Source organism: Cricetulus griseus, chromosome 7, assembly GCF_003668045.3.
Source record: "Cricetulus griseus strain 17A/GY chromosome 7, alternate assembly CriGri-PICRH-1.0, whole genome shotgun sequence".
In the NCBI taxonomy this organism is placed as follows: Eukaryota; Metazoa; Chordata; class Mammalia; order Rodentia; family Cricetidae; genus Cricetulus; species Cricetulus griseus.
In genome coordinates, this window is record NC_048600.1 from 119,173,351 (window position 1) to 119,189,459 (window position 16,109).

General features: G+C 38.2%; 1 protein-coding gene across 2 annotated transcripts in view; it reads left to right on the plus strand.

Annotated features, from left to right (window-relative positions):
- Ddx42 (DEAD-box helicase 42) overlaps window positions 1-16,109 on the plus strand; it is a 40,359-nt gene that overhangs the window by 15,633 nt on the left and 8,617 nt on the right. The window contains exons 4-13 of one of the 2 annotated variants that reach the window (XM_027427819.2): window positions 3,232-3,293; window positions 4,547-4,583; window positions 5,281-5,430; window positions 7,094-7,198; window positions 10,327-10,446; window positions 11,432-11,608; window positions 13,004-13,132; window positions 13,826-13,925; window positions 14,454-14,501; window positions 15,183-15,280. In XM_027427819.2, coding sequence (XP_027283620.1) covers window positions 3,232-3,293; window positions 4,547-4,583; window positions 5,281-5,430; window positions 7,094-7,198; window positions 10,327-10,446; window positions 11,432-11,608; window positions 13,004-13,132; window positions 13,826-13,925; window positions 14,454-14,501; window positions 15,183-15,280 — 1,026 coding nt within the window. The remainder of the gene's footprint in view (window positions 1-3,231; window positions 3,294-4,546; window positions 4,584-5,280; window positions 5,431-7,093; window positions 7,199-10,326; window positions 10,447-11,431; window positions 11,609-13,003; window positions 13,133-13,825; window positions 13,926-14,453; window positions 14,502-15,182; window positions 15,281-16,109) is intronic. The other variant, XM_035447685.1, reaches the window with a different exon arrangement.

Here is a 16,109-nt window from a genome sequence, read left to right on the forward strand (position 1 = left end):
TTACATCTCTGAGTTCTAGCTTAAAGGTTTTTGTTTGTTTTGAGACAGTCTTTTTATGTAGTCCTTGCTGTTCTAGAGCTCACTATGTAGACCATACTGACTTTGAATTTATGGTGATCCGTCTGCCTCTGCCTCCTGAGTTCTGGGTTTAAAGCCATGAACTACATGACTAGCCTTAACTTATGATGTATTTTTGGAAATTAAGAAACCATTGAATGCATTTACCAAAACTTTCTAAAATTATTCAGGAAATGCATGTGGACATTTTAAGTATTGAATAAAGTAATTCACTTTAAAAATGAAAGATTTGTAGTGTTTGAGATGGTTGTTGTTTTTTCTTTCATGTTCTTGAGATAGAAACTTTTTTATAGTGTAGCACATCTCAAAATCTTACTCATCCTTTATTTTTTAAAAATATTTATGTTTGTGTATTTGAATATATGCTTTGTCTGCATGTACATCTGCATACCAGAAGAGGGTAGGATCGCATTATAGATGGCTGTAAACCACCATGTGGTTATTTGGAATTGAACTCAGGACCTCTGGAAGAGAAGAGTAGCCAGTGCTGTTAACCACTGAGCCATCTCTCCAGCCCCATTATTTCTTGATAATCCTAGAGAAGAATTATAAGACAAATCAGCTCTTGGTTTTATTGTTGTTTTAGGTTTAAATTTAGATTTAATTTATAGTTTTGTAAGCTGATATGTCTCTTTTTGAATGAATTATTTGAGAATGGCCACATTTTCTTGCTTGACATTTAAATAGTGGTAGTTCTTTGGAGATTAAATCTTTTGAGTATACTACCATGCTCCTAGATGTCTTTGGTATAGTATAAGGAGATTTATTTAGCTATGAGCAGAGAAATCAATTGTCAGATTTTGAAGAGTGTCAGTGTGTAATACAAGTTCTTATGTCAAATGCCAACTTCTACAATGTATGAACATTTCTAGTACTTGAATTTTATGGTTTATTTTTATACAGTGTTCTAAAGAAAGATTTGTATAGGCTAGGAATATGTGGAGTTGGACAGATGGCTCAGTGGGTGAGAGCATGTACTGGTCTCCCAGAGGACCTGGTTTAAACTCCCAGCACCCACATGCAGCTCTAAACTGTAACTCCAATTCTAGGAAATCTGATATGCTATTCTGCCCTCCATTTGTACCAGGCACACACAGCATGTACACTTACATACACGAAGGCAAAACATTCATACACATAAAATAATATATCAATAATGATAAATCTTTAAAAAGAAAAAAATAATAAGCTAGGCCTAGTGATTCACACCTTTAATCCTAGCATTCAGGAGAAAAAGGCAGGTAGACCTCTGAGTCTGAGGCTAGCCTGGTCTACAGAGTGAGTTCTAGGACAGCCCCTGGCTACACAGAGAAACCCTGTCTCAAAAAACAAAACAAACAAAGAATGTGTTCTGCAAGTGTAGTGATTTGCTTCCTATTGTAATGACATTGTTGGTGTTTTCATTTTATAGCCTTAGCCTTGTCTCTAGCAACTCAGTCCCTCAAAAAGTAGTTGTATGTAATGTTTCTCTTAAAAATAATTCCTCTTTGATGGAAACATTTGGTTTATACAACAGCTGATTGTACCATGGTATGTGTAGTGACTTTTCTTTTTTTAGAATACAAGGGCTGGAGAGATGGCTCAGCAGTACCATCTGGGTTTGATTCCCAGTACTTACATAGCAGCTCACATTCGTCTATCATTTCAATCTCAGGGGATCCAGTGCCACCTTCATCCTCTACAGGCACTCTACATACATGGTACACAAAACGTACATACACATAAAATTAGATTCAAAAAGATGGGAAATCTTACATTTTCTTTATGATGAAAGGCTTTAGGAAAAAATAATCTTTCAGTGTTGATTTCCAAATATATAAAACAAAGGATCAGTTTGGTCAGTAATTTGTCATTGTCATTTTTGAGATGTATAAGAACTGCCCATGGAAAACATAACAATCATACATGTTTAATTCTGCTCCTAAAGATTTTAATTTAGTGGATTTTGAATAGCACACTTTTCAACCTTATTTGTATTCATGATTGGATAATTTTTATTATAGGGGTTTGATTTTGATTTTGAGAGACAGTCTCTGTGTAGCTCTGGTTGTCCTGGAACTCATTATGTAGACAGGTTTGCCTCAAATTCACAGAGATCCACCAACCTTTGTCTCCCACGTGCTGGAATTAAAGACGTATGCCACTATGCCTAGCTTTAGGGCTGAACTGTTGGAAAATGTTTAGAAGCATCTCTAACCTCTGCCACCTGTATAACTATTCTTATCCATCCCACGTCATCGTCAGGTTGACAGATGTTGGGAGGCAGGATCACTGTAGGGTCAGGTATGGTAGCATAGCCTATGACCCTAGCACTTGGAGCACTAGACAGGCTGAAGCAGGAGTATCACCAGCCTAGGCTGCAGAGAAAGACACTCCCCTCCCCCGAAAAAAAAGGAGGGAGAATCACTGAAGTTCAGAGCCATTCTTCCAAAATGAGAGCCAGAACACAATATACTCCTCCCCCCCACCAAGCTGTACTTAGGGAAAGACTGATTTGCTCAAATTTAAGAATATCTGTAGCCAGCTTTTTTCCTTCTCTAAAAAATGACTATTGGTGGTAAACTAGCATTTTTAAAAATGTAGATGCCGGCTGGGCGTTGGTGGTGCACTCCTTTAATCCCAGCACTCAGGAGGCAGAGACAGGCGGATCTCTGTGAGTTCGAGACCAGCCTGGTCTACAAGAGCTAGTTCCAGGACAGCCTCCAAAGCCACAGAGAAACCCTGTCTTGAAAAACAAACAAAAAAAAAATGTAGATGCCGGCGTTGGTGGCACACGCCTTTAATCCCAGCACTCGGAGGCAGAAGCAGGCGGATCTCTGTAAGTTGAAGGCCAGCCTGGTCTACAAAGCTACATAGAGAAACCCTGTCTCCAAAAAAAAAAAAAAAAAAAGTGTATATGCATTTTTATGTACATGTATGATATGTGCTATAGTAAAATAAAATTGTTAAATCCATTTATAGCAAAAGGTATTTGGATATTTGTCTTTGAAAAATGTCAAAGCTTCCTGAGAGATTACATGAAAATGCCTAAGTGACAAAACACGTATGGAAAGCTATGGACATGTTTCAATGTATAAATTGTGCATAATGAAAATTGTCTTTCTTTCAGTGTTTTAAATTGATATGATTCCACGTAGCCTTTTGTTTCATTAGGATCAGGCAGCAAGAGACATGAAGAGACTTGAAGAAAAGGACAAGGAAAGAAAAAATGTAAAGTAAGTTGTTTTCTTCACTCTCACAAAGGTTACATATTCTAAAAAGTTTATAAAAGAAAGAATATTAAAGTACACAAAGATCTTTATTTGAAATATCTCTAGCTTGAGTGTTTCTGTAGGTCTGAAGGTGGCAGAGTCTTTGCATTTGTAAAAACTAAAAAGTCATTCTGTTTTATATGTAATTGTCCAGGAAGTTGGAAATGGATTATTGTGAGGGTAAAGGAAGCATAGTTACTCAAGTTTGGATTTCATCTTATAGTAATATTAAATAAACTAGTGCCTGTGTCATCAGTATTTACAATTTTTGAGTATATAATAAAACCATATAAAATTAGGAATAAATAAAACCTAATTTCATCTAAAGAATGATCTTATTTTATTCTTCAGCAGCCAAACCCTAGACTTGAATGCTTTATTTTCTGGGAAAGAAATCTTTTTCCTTTGCTGAATACACTCCTAAAACCTTTTTGCCAGACATGTTTGGGCCTTTTTCTCTCTTTGCTTAGCAATCAGTCCTGCCAAAAGAGTCAGCCCTCTTTTGGTGCTTGCTGTGTATAGCATTCCTCTCGTGGCTGCCCTATGCTGGTAGTGTTGTGCTCGGGTTGCCTTGGGAGTAGCAAATGCTCTGAGTTAAGTAGAAAGTGATTAGAAAGGGATGGCTGTGGGAAGTAAGCGGTAATACTCTGTGCCATAGACTAAGAGGTGCAGAAAGTGGCAGTGGTTCCACTCTCCATATGAAATACTAGTTTTAGCTCTGAAGTCATGAAAGAATGCAGTTTTCCTTTCTCTCCCCATCTCCAAGGTAACTGATTCTAGATCTAGAAGCTGCAGAACAATAAAGTTGTGATATTCTTTCTATTGTATACTAAATCCAGGAGAGTTTTATTCTTTTTAATATGTGATACTTTATACATCAATGTTATGTTTGTTGTATATATTGAGAAAGCTTAGGGTCCTTTGGTACCTGTCTTCACAAAGAAAGGTTTTTACTTCTTACATCAGTTAGTAACTGGTGTTTCTAGGGGTACCATCATCTCATTGAAAAAAGAGGGAAAGTTTATTTAGCTCATGGAATTAAGGCACACAAATATTTATTTTGGGTGGATCATTTACAGTATGCTTATTGCTGCTTTGTTCTCGTTAGTGTTGAGAGTTCCTATACTGTTTGGAATTCAACACTAATTTGCTGTAAGTTTGGAGCTGGGTATGTGGAACATTTGCAGGGAAGTTTGTTTCTCCGCTTGTTTTTCCAGGGGTATTCGAGATGACATTGAAGAAGAAGATGACCAAGTGAGTTCCTATGCAGTATTTCTATCTTTTATTTTTACCCCACAAAGTCTACACTGGGGACAGGTTAAAGCTTGCCTTCACTGAATGACTTGCTCCTTTTCTACGTGTGTGACCTGTTACTAAGATACTCACACAGCTTTCCCCCATACTGAAGGTAGAATTTTTGATGAACTGACAAAAAAACTTTTATTCAGTGGTTTTGTTTTTGTTTTTGTTTTTTAATCCAAATTTTAAGTTGACTGTGATAAGCCAGTAGTAGAGTGGTGTGGGGTCTGTTGCTGTCCTTTGCCTCTTTGCAGTAGTTGTTTGAGATCCCTACATTTTAGGTAGAACATCAGTAACTGTCCATTAGTATTTCCTTTTTTCATTGTTTAGTTGTGAGATGCTGAGAGCCATAGACCTGTCCAGGTCTGTGAACTCTCTAATCAATGTCAGCTTCCAACTTGGAGTGGTATAAAGCCAAAGCATGTGTTCTTCAGCTCTGAGCAGGGTAGTGAGATCTCCCCTTCTACTAAATAAGCCAAATGAGAGTACCGCTATTGTAAACGAAATCACTGCTAGTGAAAGTCTATCCTTATGTGATAGGTATTTGTTTATACTATGCAATCTTATGGTACACTGTGTGTGCACTGATTACAAAGGTAGAAATGTTTTTGATTGTGCTTAGATTTGATTGTGCTCTTGTGCTTTCCTGCAGGAAGCTTATTTTCGATACATGGCAGAAAACCCAACTGCTGGGGTGGTTCAGGAGGAGGAGGAAGACAATCTGGAATATGATAGTGATGGAAATCCGATTGCACCATCAAAAAAAATTATTGATCCTCTTCCTCCCATTGATCATTCAGAGGTATTAGATTTCTTTCTTTGTTTCAAACTGATACAGTTTCATAGTTTGGGATTTTAATTTCTGCTAAGTGGTTGGATCAGAAAATCCATGAGGCATGTATAGCCTAAAAACTGGCTCACTGTAATCTCAGTGCTTACAAGGCAGGGGCAGGAGGAGAGGCAAAAGTTTGAGGTCAGCCTAGACCATATAGTGAGTTGCAGCTTACCTTCATTACTGAATGAGACTCTTTGAAAACGAAAAGGTGCTGGGTGGTGATGGCACATGCCTTTAATCCCAGCACTCAGGAGGCAGAGGCAAGTAGATCTCTCTTGAGGCCGAGGCCAGCCTGGTATACAGAGAGTTCCAGGACAGCCAGGGCAACCCCAAGAAACCCTGTCTCTAGAAACAAACAAACAAAAAACTCAAAAGGGCTTATTGTAAACAGTTTCATACTCTAAAAAGAAAGCCTGCAGTGGAGATTTCACCCAGTCGGTAGAGTACATGCCTGCCATGCACAGAGCCTGCTGTTTAATCCCCAGCATTTCCTAAAACCAGCCATGGTGCATACCTCTAATCCCAGCACTATAAAGACCAGCCTTCCCTGTGTATTAAGACATTCTCTCAAAAAGCAAGCAAAACAAATCAACCAAAATAGGATTGGTCATTACTTTTAATAAGTTATGTGAGCAATTTTGTGGTTTTATAAAGATTTTATTTTGGAACTAGAAGTTACTCAGTGATTAGGAGTGCTGCTGTTCTTCCAGAGGACCTGAGTGTGGTTCATAGCACAAACACTTATACCAGACAGCTCACAACCACTTATAACTCCACTTCTAAGGAGTCTGATGTCCTCTTTCCTTAGCCATTTGCATATATGACAGACATCTCACAGTCACATACATATAATAAAAAGAAATGTTTTTAGTAGCTTTTATATATTATGTGATGGGGATGGTATATGCACTTGAAGTGCAGTATCCAAGGAGGGAGGCCAGAAGAGGGGGCTCTAACCTCTGTCAGCTGGAGTTCAAAGCAGTTATGAGCCTCTCAAGGTTGATGCTAGAACCTGAACTTGGATCCTCTGCAAGAGCACCATAGAGAGTCATTTCTCCAATACTAACTCCATGCTTTAAAAAAAAAAAAAAAAAAAAAAAAAAAAAAAAAAGAAAAGAAAAGACAAAGTTGTCTCTAAAGGAAGTACTGGAAATGTTTTTAAATGCTTGGACCTGGATGAACTGCCTAATCCTAAACGTAGTTAAATGTTATTTGTGGAATAATTGCTTTAAAAAATGTTTACTGGGTGGTATCACAGGCCTTTAATCCCAGCACTTGGGAGGCAGAGGCAGGTGAATCACTTGTTTAACGCCTGCCTGGTCTACACAGAGAAACCCTATCTCAAAAAACTAAAAAAAAAAGTTTCGTCTGAGATCTTTAGCCCTACAGTAATTCTGCTGCGTGTTTTTGAGGTGTTTGGGGAAGTAGGTTGGTATCTGTTTTGAAAGTAGGAATTGGGGAAAAATATAGGCTGTGCTTTTCAGGAGTGTGTGTCAAGAATAAATGATTTCACTTTCTAGCAAGAATGCCTTTGTTTTAGAATATTTATGAAAGATAATTATACATTAAAATCAAACTTACAGGATTGACTCTTGAATTCTAGACTAACTTTGAATAATTGGACCTGCAGATTGACTATCCACCATTTGAAAAAAATTTTTACAATGAACATGAGGAGATAACCAGCCTCACTCCACAGCAGTTAATCGACCTGCGGCACAAACTCAACCTTCGGGTAAGAGTCACTAAGCCAGTCTTGTTACATCATTGCTGGTTGGGTCACTAAGCCAGTCTTGTTACATCATTGCTGGTTGGGTCACTAAGCCAGTCTTGTTACATCATTGCTGGTTGGGTCACTAAGCCAGTCTTGTTACATCATTGCTGGTTGGGTCACTAAGCCAGTCTTGTTACATCATTGCTGGTTGGGTCACTAAGCCAGTGTTCTTACATCATTGCTGGTTGGGTCACTAAGCCAGTCTTCTTACATCATTGCTGGTTGGGTCATTAAGCCAGTCTTGTTACATCATTGCTGGTTGGGTCACTAAGCCAGTCTTCTTACATCATTGCTGGTTGAGTCATTAAGCCAGTGTTCTTACATCATTGCTGGTTGAGTCACTAAGCCAGTCTTCTTACATCATTGCTGGTTGAGTCATTAAGCCCGTGTTCTTACATCATTGCTGGTTGGGTCACTAAGCCAGTCTTCTTACATCATTGCTGGTTGAGTCATTAAGCCAGTGTTCTTACATCATTGCTGGTTGAGTCACTAAGCCAGTGTTCTTACATCATTGCTGGTTGGGTCACTAAGCCAGTGTTCTTACATCATTGCTGGTTGGGTCACTAAGCCAGTGTTCTTACATCATTGCTGGTTGAGTCATTAAGCCAGTGTTCTTACATCATTGCTGGTTGAGTCACTAAGCCAGTCTTCTTACATCATTGCTGGTTGAGTCATTAAGCCAGTCTTCTTACATCATTGCTGGTTGAGTCACTAAGCCAGTCTTGTTACATTATTGCTGGTTGAGTCACTAAGCCAGTGTTCTTACATCATTGCTGGTTGGGTCACTAAGCCAGTCTTCTTACATCATTGCTGGTTGAGTCATTAAGCCAGTCTTCTTACATCATTGCTGGTTGAGTCATTAAGCCAGTCTTCTTACATCATTGCTGGTTGGGGTTTAGAATTACTGTCTATCTAGACGATAACCCTGAGTTCATTTCCTAGTGATTGTAATAATTACAGCCCTGGGGTTTGTGTGTCCTGGTTTGATTGTTTTAGCCCTATAGATGATATTTCATAAAAGTTTATTTCAGTTTTAACTTTCGCTTTTTAAAAACTGTGTGGGTGTGACTGAATAGATGTGAAAAGCCCATGAAATGTTAGAATGCTTTGAAGTTACAATACATTTGCTTCAAGTTATATATAGTTTTTTGTTTTTTTTTTTTAAGATTTATTTATTTAACTGGGCAGTGGTGTTGCAAGCCTTCAATCTCAGCACTTGGGAGGCAGAGGCAAGCTGACCTCTGTGAGTTCAAGGCCAGCCTGGTCTACAGAGCTAGTTCCAGAGCAGCTAGGACTGTTGTTACACGGAGAAACCCTGTCTCAAAAAACCAAGACAAAATGTTTTATTTATTTAATGTATGAGTCCCTATCTGCATGTTGTTCTCTTTTATGCCAGAAAAAGGCATCAGATCCCACTAGAGATGGTTGTGAACCACCATGTGGATGCTGGGAATTGAACTCAGGACCTCTGGAAGAATAGCCAGTGCTCTTAACTCCTGAGCCATCTCTCCAGCCCCTAGTGAACTCTTTTTAAAATATTAAATAAAAGAGGAGGCCTGGAGGAGAATTGTCTCAGTGTTGCTTAATTATGAAGACTGAAGTTTAGATATTTCCACGTGACAAGTAGGTATCCCACAAACACCTGTTAATCAAACTCAGAGGGATCAGACCTTCTCTGGATATACAAACACACAAATCTTTTTTTTTATTCAGATAAGTGTCTTTTAAAAACCTACATACTTTTTGCAATAATACTTTAAATTGCCCACCAAAAAAGTGTAGTTGCTCATTTATTGTTTAGAAAGGTTTTTATATGTTAAATTCAAATAGCAAAGAAAATATATTAGTTTATTCTAGTGTGAATAACTATAGTCTATTTCTGCCTTATTGGTTGCTACATGTGTGTGTGTGCGTGTGAGCACAAATACGTGTTTTTCCTCTTGTTTTCCAAGAAATTACTAGTACCCCCCTCCCCCAAATACAGATCTTTAGTAGTAGCCAGGTAGAGGTGGTGACAGACACCTTTAATCCCAGTACACAGGAAGAAGAGGCAAGGGGATCTCTGAGTTTGAGGCCAGCCTGGTCTACAGATCCAAGTTCCAGAGAATGGGTTTAAAGAGAAATCCTGTCTTGAAAAACAAATTAAAAAAAAAAAAAAAAAAAAACTTAAGTAATAAAATCCTTACTGGAAATCACTAATTCCATCAGAGAAGCAATGAAAAGCTACCACTACTGTGTAGACAAAATAATCCCCATTCTTTGCCCAGTTGGAACAAGGCTTGATAGTGTCAAGACCATCACTAGAAGTGTTAACTCTTGAGACATCAATTGGTTGCATGTTTCTAACCAGTGGCTATAGAGTTGATTTTAATCTTATTTGCAGTTTTAATTTACTTTAAGAGTAAATCTTAAATTTTTTGTTATCCTCATTAATGTTTATTTAAAATGGCAAAAACAATGTAAATGACTTTTCCAATTAAGTAATCTGTTTCTATCTCTTATGAAAAAATTAATTTTAAGATAGTTTTAGGTACTTGGTTGTAGTGAGAGATCTCTAGATGCACCTGCAGTGCTGACCACACCGTTGTCACAGGTGCGTGCGTGTGTAGGATTTGGTCTGGGGTGAGGGACAGGCTTGCTCTCTCTTGGTTCCGGAGGGCAGCTGAGCTTTGATCCTCAGAATGTGATCCTGGATTATTGGTTTCTCGTGTAAGTAACTTCTCCCCAATAAAATTAACCTATATCATCCCAGTCCCATGTATCCCACATTTTGCTGTGGGATATTCACGGGACCTGGGGAAGTAAATTTCACCCACCAGTGTGGCATCTGTGCCATGGTCAGCGCCGCAGGTGCATCTGGAGATCTCTCACTACACTTAGTCATTTAAAATCATTTGATTGAATTGTGTCAGGAATTTTTTTTCATGAGACCCTCGTCGTGTTTGAGGATTTACTTCTTTGGTGTTTGCTTTTGCTTACATACTTACTTCACTCTTTATAAGCTAGCTAAAATATTTGATCTGAGTATTGTACTTTAAATACTGTTTAAGTGAAAGTACTGGTATACTGGCAATTGTCTTTGTCTCTAGGTCTCCGGTGCTGCACCTCCTAGGCCAGGAAGTAGTTTCGCTCATTTTGGGTTTGATGAACAACTTATGCACCAAATTCGGAAGTCTGAGTACACACAGCCAACTCCAATACAGTGTCAGGTATATAAAATATAATGGGAGGTAAATAAAGCAGGGCGATAAGAAATCTATAATTTTATTTAAAACTCCCCTTTTTTGTGTGTGGTTACAGTACTAGGGATCAAACCCAGGGCTTCCTACATGCTAGGCAAGCAAATCCTCTTCTACTAAACTGTATTTAAAGTTCTGAAACTTATAAAAATTGAAGAAAAATGAGGCTTCTTCACTGATGTAAGAGTGGCTAGAAAGTGTGTTTTTATTCTCGGTAAATACCTTGAAAATATGATATGAAGAAAATACAAAAAAGATTTGTCCATGCATATATTTGGTGTTTTTGAGGACTAGAATTCCTTTGTATATGACCTGGAAATTTTAAATTTTTTTTTACTGAAACTAATAGCTCTGTTTCCCATTCAAATGTGGGGTTTATTTATTTCTTTACAAAAAAAAGAAATTTATGTATATGAATGGTCTATTTCTTTTGGAGGGGGAGAACATAAAAATTTTTATTTTATGCATAATGTATATTTTGCTTTTATATATGTGTGTGTGCTTACCACCTGCATGTAGCACCCATAGAGGCCAGGGGAGAGTTGGATCTCCTGGAACTAGAGTTTCAGACAGTTAAGGGCTACCATGTGGGTGCTCAGTATTGAACTCAGGCCCCCTGGAAAAGCCACCAGTGAACCTAACTATTCTGTCATCTCTCCCACCCCATTCAAAAAAATTTAATAGCTTCTGTTGTAAAACATTTTTTTTTCAAAATATTGATACAAATGGGAGTCACTTTTTTTTTTTTGATAAATGATGGTTAAGCTACATGAAGATAATGTATTATTTACTTTAAATCCATTTGATGGGGATGTCAGGATTCAGCTAGTGTGTGTGGCCTGGGGTATTTGTGTTGTATTTAAATAACTGTCACCAGTAGTCATTTCCCCAAGCTTAAACTTTAGAATTGAGATTTTTTAGTGTCCATACCTTCTCTTCTCTTCTCCTTGTCTAGGGTGTGCCTGTAGCATTGAGTGGTAGAGACATGATTGGCATTGCTAAAACAGGCAGTGGGAAAACTGCAGCCTTTATTTGGCCCATGTTGATTCACATAATGGATCAGAAGGAATTGGAACCAGGAGATGGACCAATTGCTGTGATTGTGTGTCCTACTAGGGAGCTTTGTCAACAGGTATGTGCTTTGTATAAAAGGCTCCTTTCCACGTTTGGACTAACAAGAGACAGTGAGTAGAATGACCTGTGAATTTCTAGTTGTTGCTTTGAGGCACATGCATTGGCATGCACATACATGTGGGGCCACACAAGAGAGGCCTACAGTTGGCTTTGGGTGTCTTCTTGGATTCATCTTCACACTTGCTGGGTGGTTACTGCTAGTCTGACTATAGCATTCTGTCTCCATTTCCCGGATGCTCCTGGGGTTCTTGGCTGGGTACCATGCTCACCCAGCTTTTGTGTGGGTTCTAGAAGTCTAAATGTGAGTCCTCACACTTGCATGGCAAGTGCTTAACCCACTGAGCCTTCTCCCCAACCTCCCCCTACTTCTGTTTTAAATGTGTTAAAACTGTATACAAAATTGTATACTTCAACCATTTTAAGTGTATAGTTCGCTTGCTGACAGTAAGTATATGCACATTATTATGCTCCCAGGAAAGTCTTGAAAAATGTTAGATACTATCCATTACAAAGATAACATAATTTTTTTTATTTTACTCTCAAACTTTCTTGTTAAACTGATAGGATCAAAAAGAGGATGAGTAGGCCAGGCAGTGGTGACGCAACACCTTTAGTCCCAGCACTTGGGAGGCAGAGGCAGATGGGTCTCTGTGAATTCGAGACCATCGAGACAAGAGCTAGTTCCAAGACAGCCTCCAAAGCCACAGAGAAACCCTGTCTTTAAAAAAGAAAAAGAGCATGAGTGACTCAAAGCAAGATAATACCTGTATTTTAGGATTAAGATGGCTGTGATAGCCATGCCTTTAATCCCAACACTCAGAGGCAGAGGCAAGAGCCTGGTCTACAGAGTGAGTTCCAGGACAGCTAGGGCTGTTAAACAGAAAAACTCTGTCTTGAAAAGCCAAAACAAACAAACAAACAAACCAAAGAATGTTGATTTTTAAATCATGTTCTAGAATTTGGTATTTCTCCCACCCACATTTGTTTTCATGTGGGGTTTTTTGGTTGTTTATTTATTTTTGGTTGTTTATTATTTGGTTGGCTTTGGTTGTTGTTGGTGGTGTGGGTATGTGTTCAATAATAGGAATTGCGCATATAGCCCTTAAGTATTAGGCAAGTGTTAAACTATATTCCCAGCCTCTTCTGTTTGTATTGTTCTAGTTTTTGTTTTTTCAGTTAGTATCTCATTAAATTACCCAGATTGGACTTGGACTTGCTATCTTCCTCCTAAACCTCCCAGGTACCTAGAATTAGAAGCCTATGCCACTAGTCATAGCTAGGTTTTGATTTTTCTGTAATAGAACACACTGTGTTGTTCAGAACTCTCTTTTGAGGAATGGTAAAAGTATTTATTAAAAGCTTATTTTTTAAAATATTATTGATGACTTTTTAGATCCATGCCGAATGTAAGCGGTTTGGGAAAGCATATAATCTCCGCTCGGTGGCCGTATATGGAGGAGGGAGCATGTGGGAGCAGGCCAAGGCCCTTCAGGAAGGAGCAGAGATTGTTGTGTGTACCCCAGTAAGTATATCGTGTTCAGTGATCTCAATCCCTCTTGATATAGAAAACGGGATTACTTTTGAGGGGAATTCTCTCTAAAATGTAAAGCTAGGTTGGGAATACCCTGGTGAGTTGCTGCCTTTTGTTTTGGTTTAATTATTAGTTGACTAAACCGCAATCTAGTTATAACATCCATGACCCATGCAGCTCCAAGTTTTTTCCTGTTTCAAACAGGTTTTCTGAGGCTCTCCTAAAAGCTGTATCTGTGGCTATCAAGAATGTGAAGAATATAAAGATACTCAGATAATGTTTAGAGGCACCCAGAGGATGTAGGTTAAACATTCAGAAGCTTTTAAGTCTTCTCAGAACATATTACATGAATGGTTCCAGCCCATTTATTCATAGAATTTATAATTAATATAAAGGAAGAGTTTGATTTTAGAATTCTATTTTTGCTCAGTATGGTGGCATTTGCCCTTAGTCCTAGCACTTAAGAGGCAAAGACAGGTGGACCTTTGTGAGCTCCAGGCTACTCAAAAACACCCTGTCTTAAAAAAAAAATTTGTTTCTCTATTTTTCTGAGGTTGTTGCATAAAGGCTGTCAGATCAGTATCTTTTTCTAAGACCAAAGAATTGACACTTTTTCCAGGAATGTAGCTGTAAATGTCTTTGTGAATCTTTTTATACTTAATATTCATTTTGTGACTCTCACAGGGTCGGCTGATTGATCATGTGAAGAAAAAAGCTACTAATCTTCAAAGAGTCTCTTACCTTGTGTTTGATGAAGCCGATCGGATGTTTGACATGGGATTTGGTATGCCTTTGAGTATTAGTTTCTTGTGTCCCTGTCCTGAAGTTAGTTTATTCCAAGTTAACTAGTACTTTTAATCGTGAAAAAGTTAAAAAATACTTCTGGATTTCAAAAGAAGGGATAGACCAAGCCATGAGCTATGTAGGTGTTTTTTGAAGGGAAGTGTGCTAGTCTTGACTGTATTGAGAAAATTTACAAGTGCGCATAACAGAGGGAATGTTTTCTCTATTCTTTATTTTTAGTCACAGGCCTTTGAAGGTTAAAGTCTATACTCTTGGGTAGGCAAATATTAAATCATGCAAGGTCCTTTCCTGGTCCCTTTGGCTTAACCAGCTATGCAAATTTCTAAATAACCATATCTACCCAGTTCGGCAACTCTGAAGTGTTTTTGAAATTTCATACTGCATGATGTCTAGGAGTTTCAGGACTTTTTTAATCCTTGGAAGTTGTGTGAATGTCACTAACGTGACTTTTTACAACTCTTTTAACACTATTACAGTATTATGTTGATTACTGTTCTGTTTCTTTCAGAGTACCAGGTTCGGTCCATAGCAAGTCATGTCCGTCCTGACAGACAGAGTATGTATGAAGCAGCTTTATAATAAAAGTATATTTATATTCAAGATGAACACCTATTCTATAAGTACTCACAGTTGTGGAAGCGAAAATTACTGTGTATACACTGATGATAACTGTAAAGGGGAGAGTTAATGACCATTTATGTGCTCTGAAAAAGACCTTAGAGGTTACTAGATAGAACTCTTGTACTTTCTGTTTTCCACAATAGTGAACCTAAGTCTTCCTGCATATTAGGCAAACACTCTACGTCTCTGTGTTACATGCATATCTCCAGGCCCCCCTTTTTTTTATCTTATTGTTCAGGTAGAGTTTTGCTAAGCTGACTAGGCTGTGCTTGAACACTCACTCTGTATAACCTAGACAGACCGTAAACTTGCAGTACTCCTGCCTCATCCTCCAAACACCTGGCACTACAGATCTATGCCATCAGGTCCAGCAAACTGCTCACTTTTTATAGATAATAAAACTGAAATTAAATAATTTGCTGCAGTTTAATTGCTGATTTGAAATCAGAGCATTTTCCTGAACCATTTTGACAACTCATTTCTTGATTGAAAATAAAGTAAAAACAAAAGAAAGAAAATCATTTTTATTTAGTTGAATCGGTTGCATTACAGAAACTTAATCAGTAGACTCAGTAAGAAATGCTTGTTATTTTGTTTTTTTGTTTTAATCTTTTAGCTCTCTTATTCAGTGCAACTTTTCGGAAAAAGATTGAAAAATTGGCCAGAGACATCTTGATTGACCCTATTCGAGTGGTGCAGGGAGACATTGGAGAGGTAATATTACACAAGTCAGGGTAGCTCCTGGGATTTTTTATAGGGACATAAAGAGTTTAATTCTTTTGTTTTGTTTTGTTTTGTTTTTCAAGACAGGGTTTCTCTGTGGCTTTGGAGGCTGTCCTGGAACTAACTGTGTAGACCAGGCTGGCCTCCAATTCACAGAGATCTGCCTGCCTCTGCCTCCCGAGTGGTGGGATTAAAGACCAGGCTTTAAGTTCCTAGTTCCTTCCTTCTTTTCTTTTCTTTTCTTTCTTTCTTTCTTTTTTTTTTTTTTTTTGAGTTTAATTCTTAAGTAATGATTTTGTTGTTGTTACTTTGCTTTTGTTTTGAGATGGGCTTTCTCTATGTAGTCCTGGAACTAGCCCTGTAGATCAACACTCTGCCTCGTGAGTGCTAGAATGAAAGGCAAGCACCACCATACCTTGTCCTTCAGTAATGAGTTAAAAATTAAAATGTTTTATATGATGCAACATGATTTAGATTTGCTTTAAGTTAAACAAGTTGAGGGGAGTGGCAAAGTGTTGCTGTATGGAAGCTGAGTGGTAAGTATATGGGTATTATATGTTTAATCATTTTTGTTTTTTCAAAACAGGGTTTCTGTGTGTAACTGCCCTGGCTGTCCTCGAACTCAGAGATCCTGCCTGCCTCTGCTTCCCAAGTGCTGGGATTAAAGACATGCACTACCAGTGTTTTTTGAATTTTTTTTTTTTTAAGATTTTTATTTATCATGTATACAGTGCATGCCAGAAGAGGGCGCCGGATCTCATTACAGATGGTTGTGAACCACCATATGGTTGCTGGGAATTGAACTCAGGTCCTCTGGAAG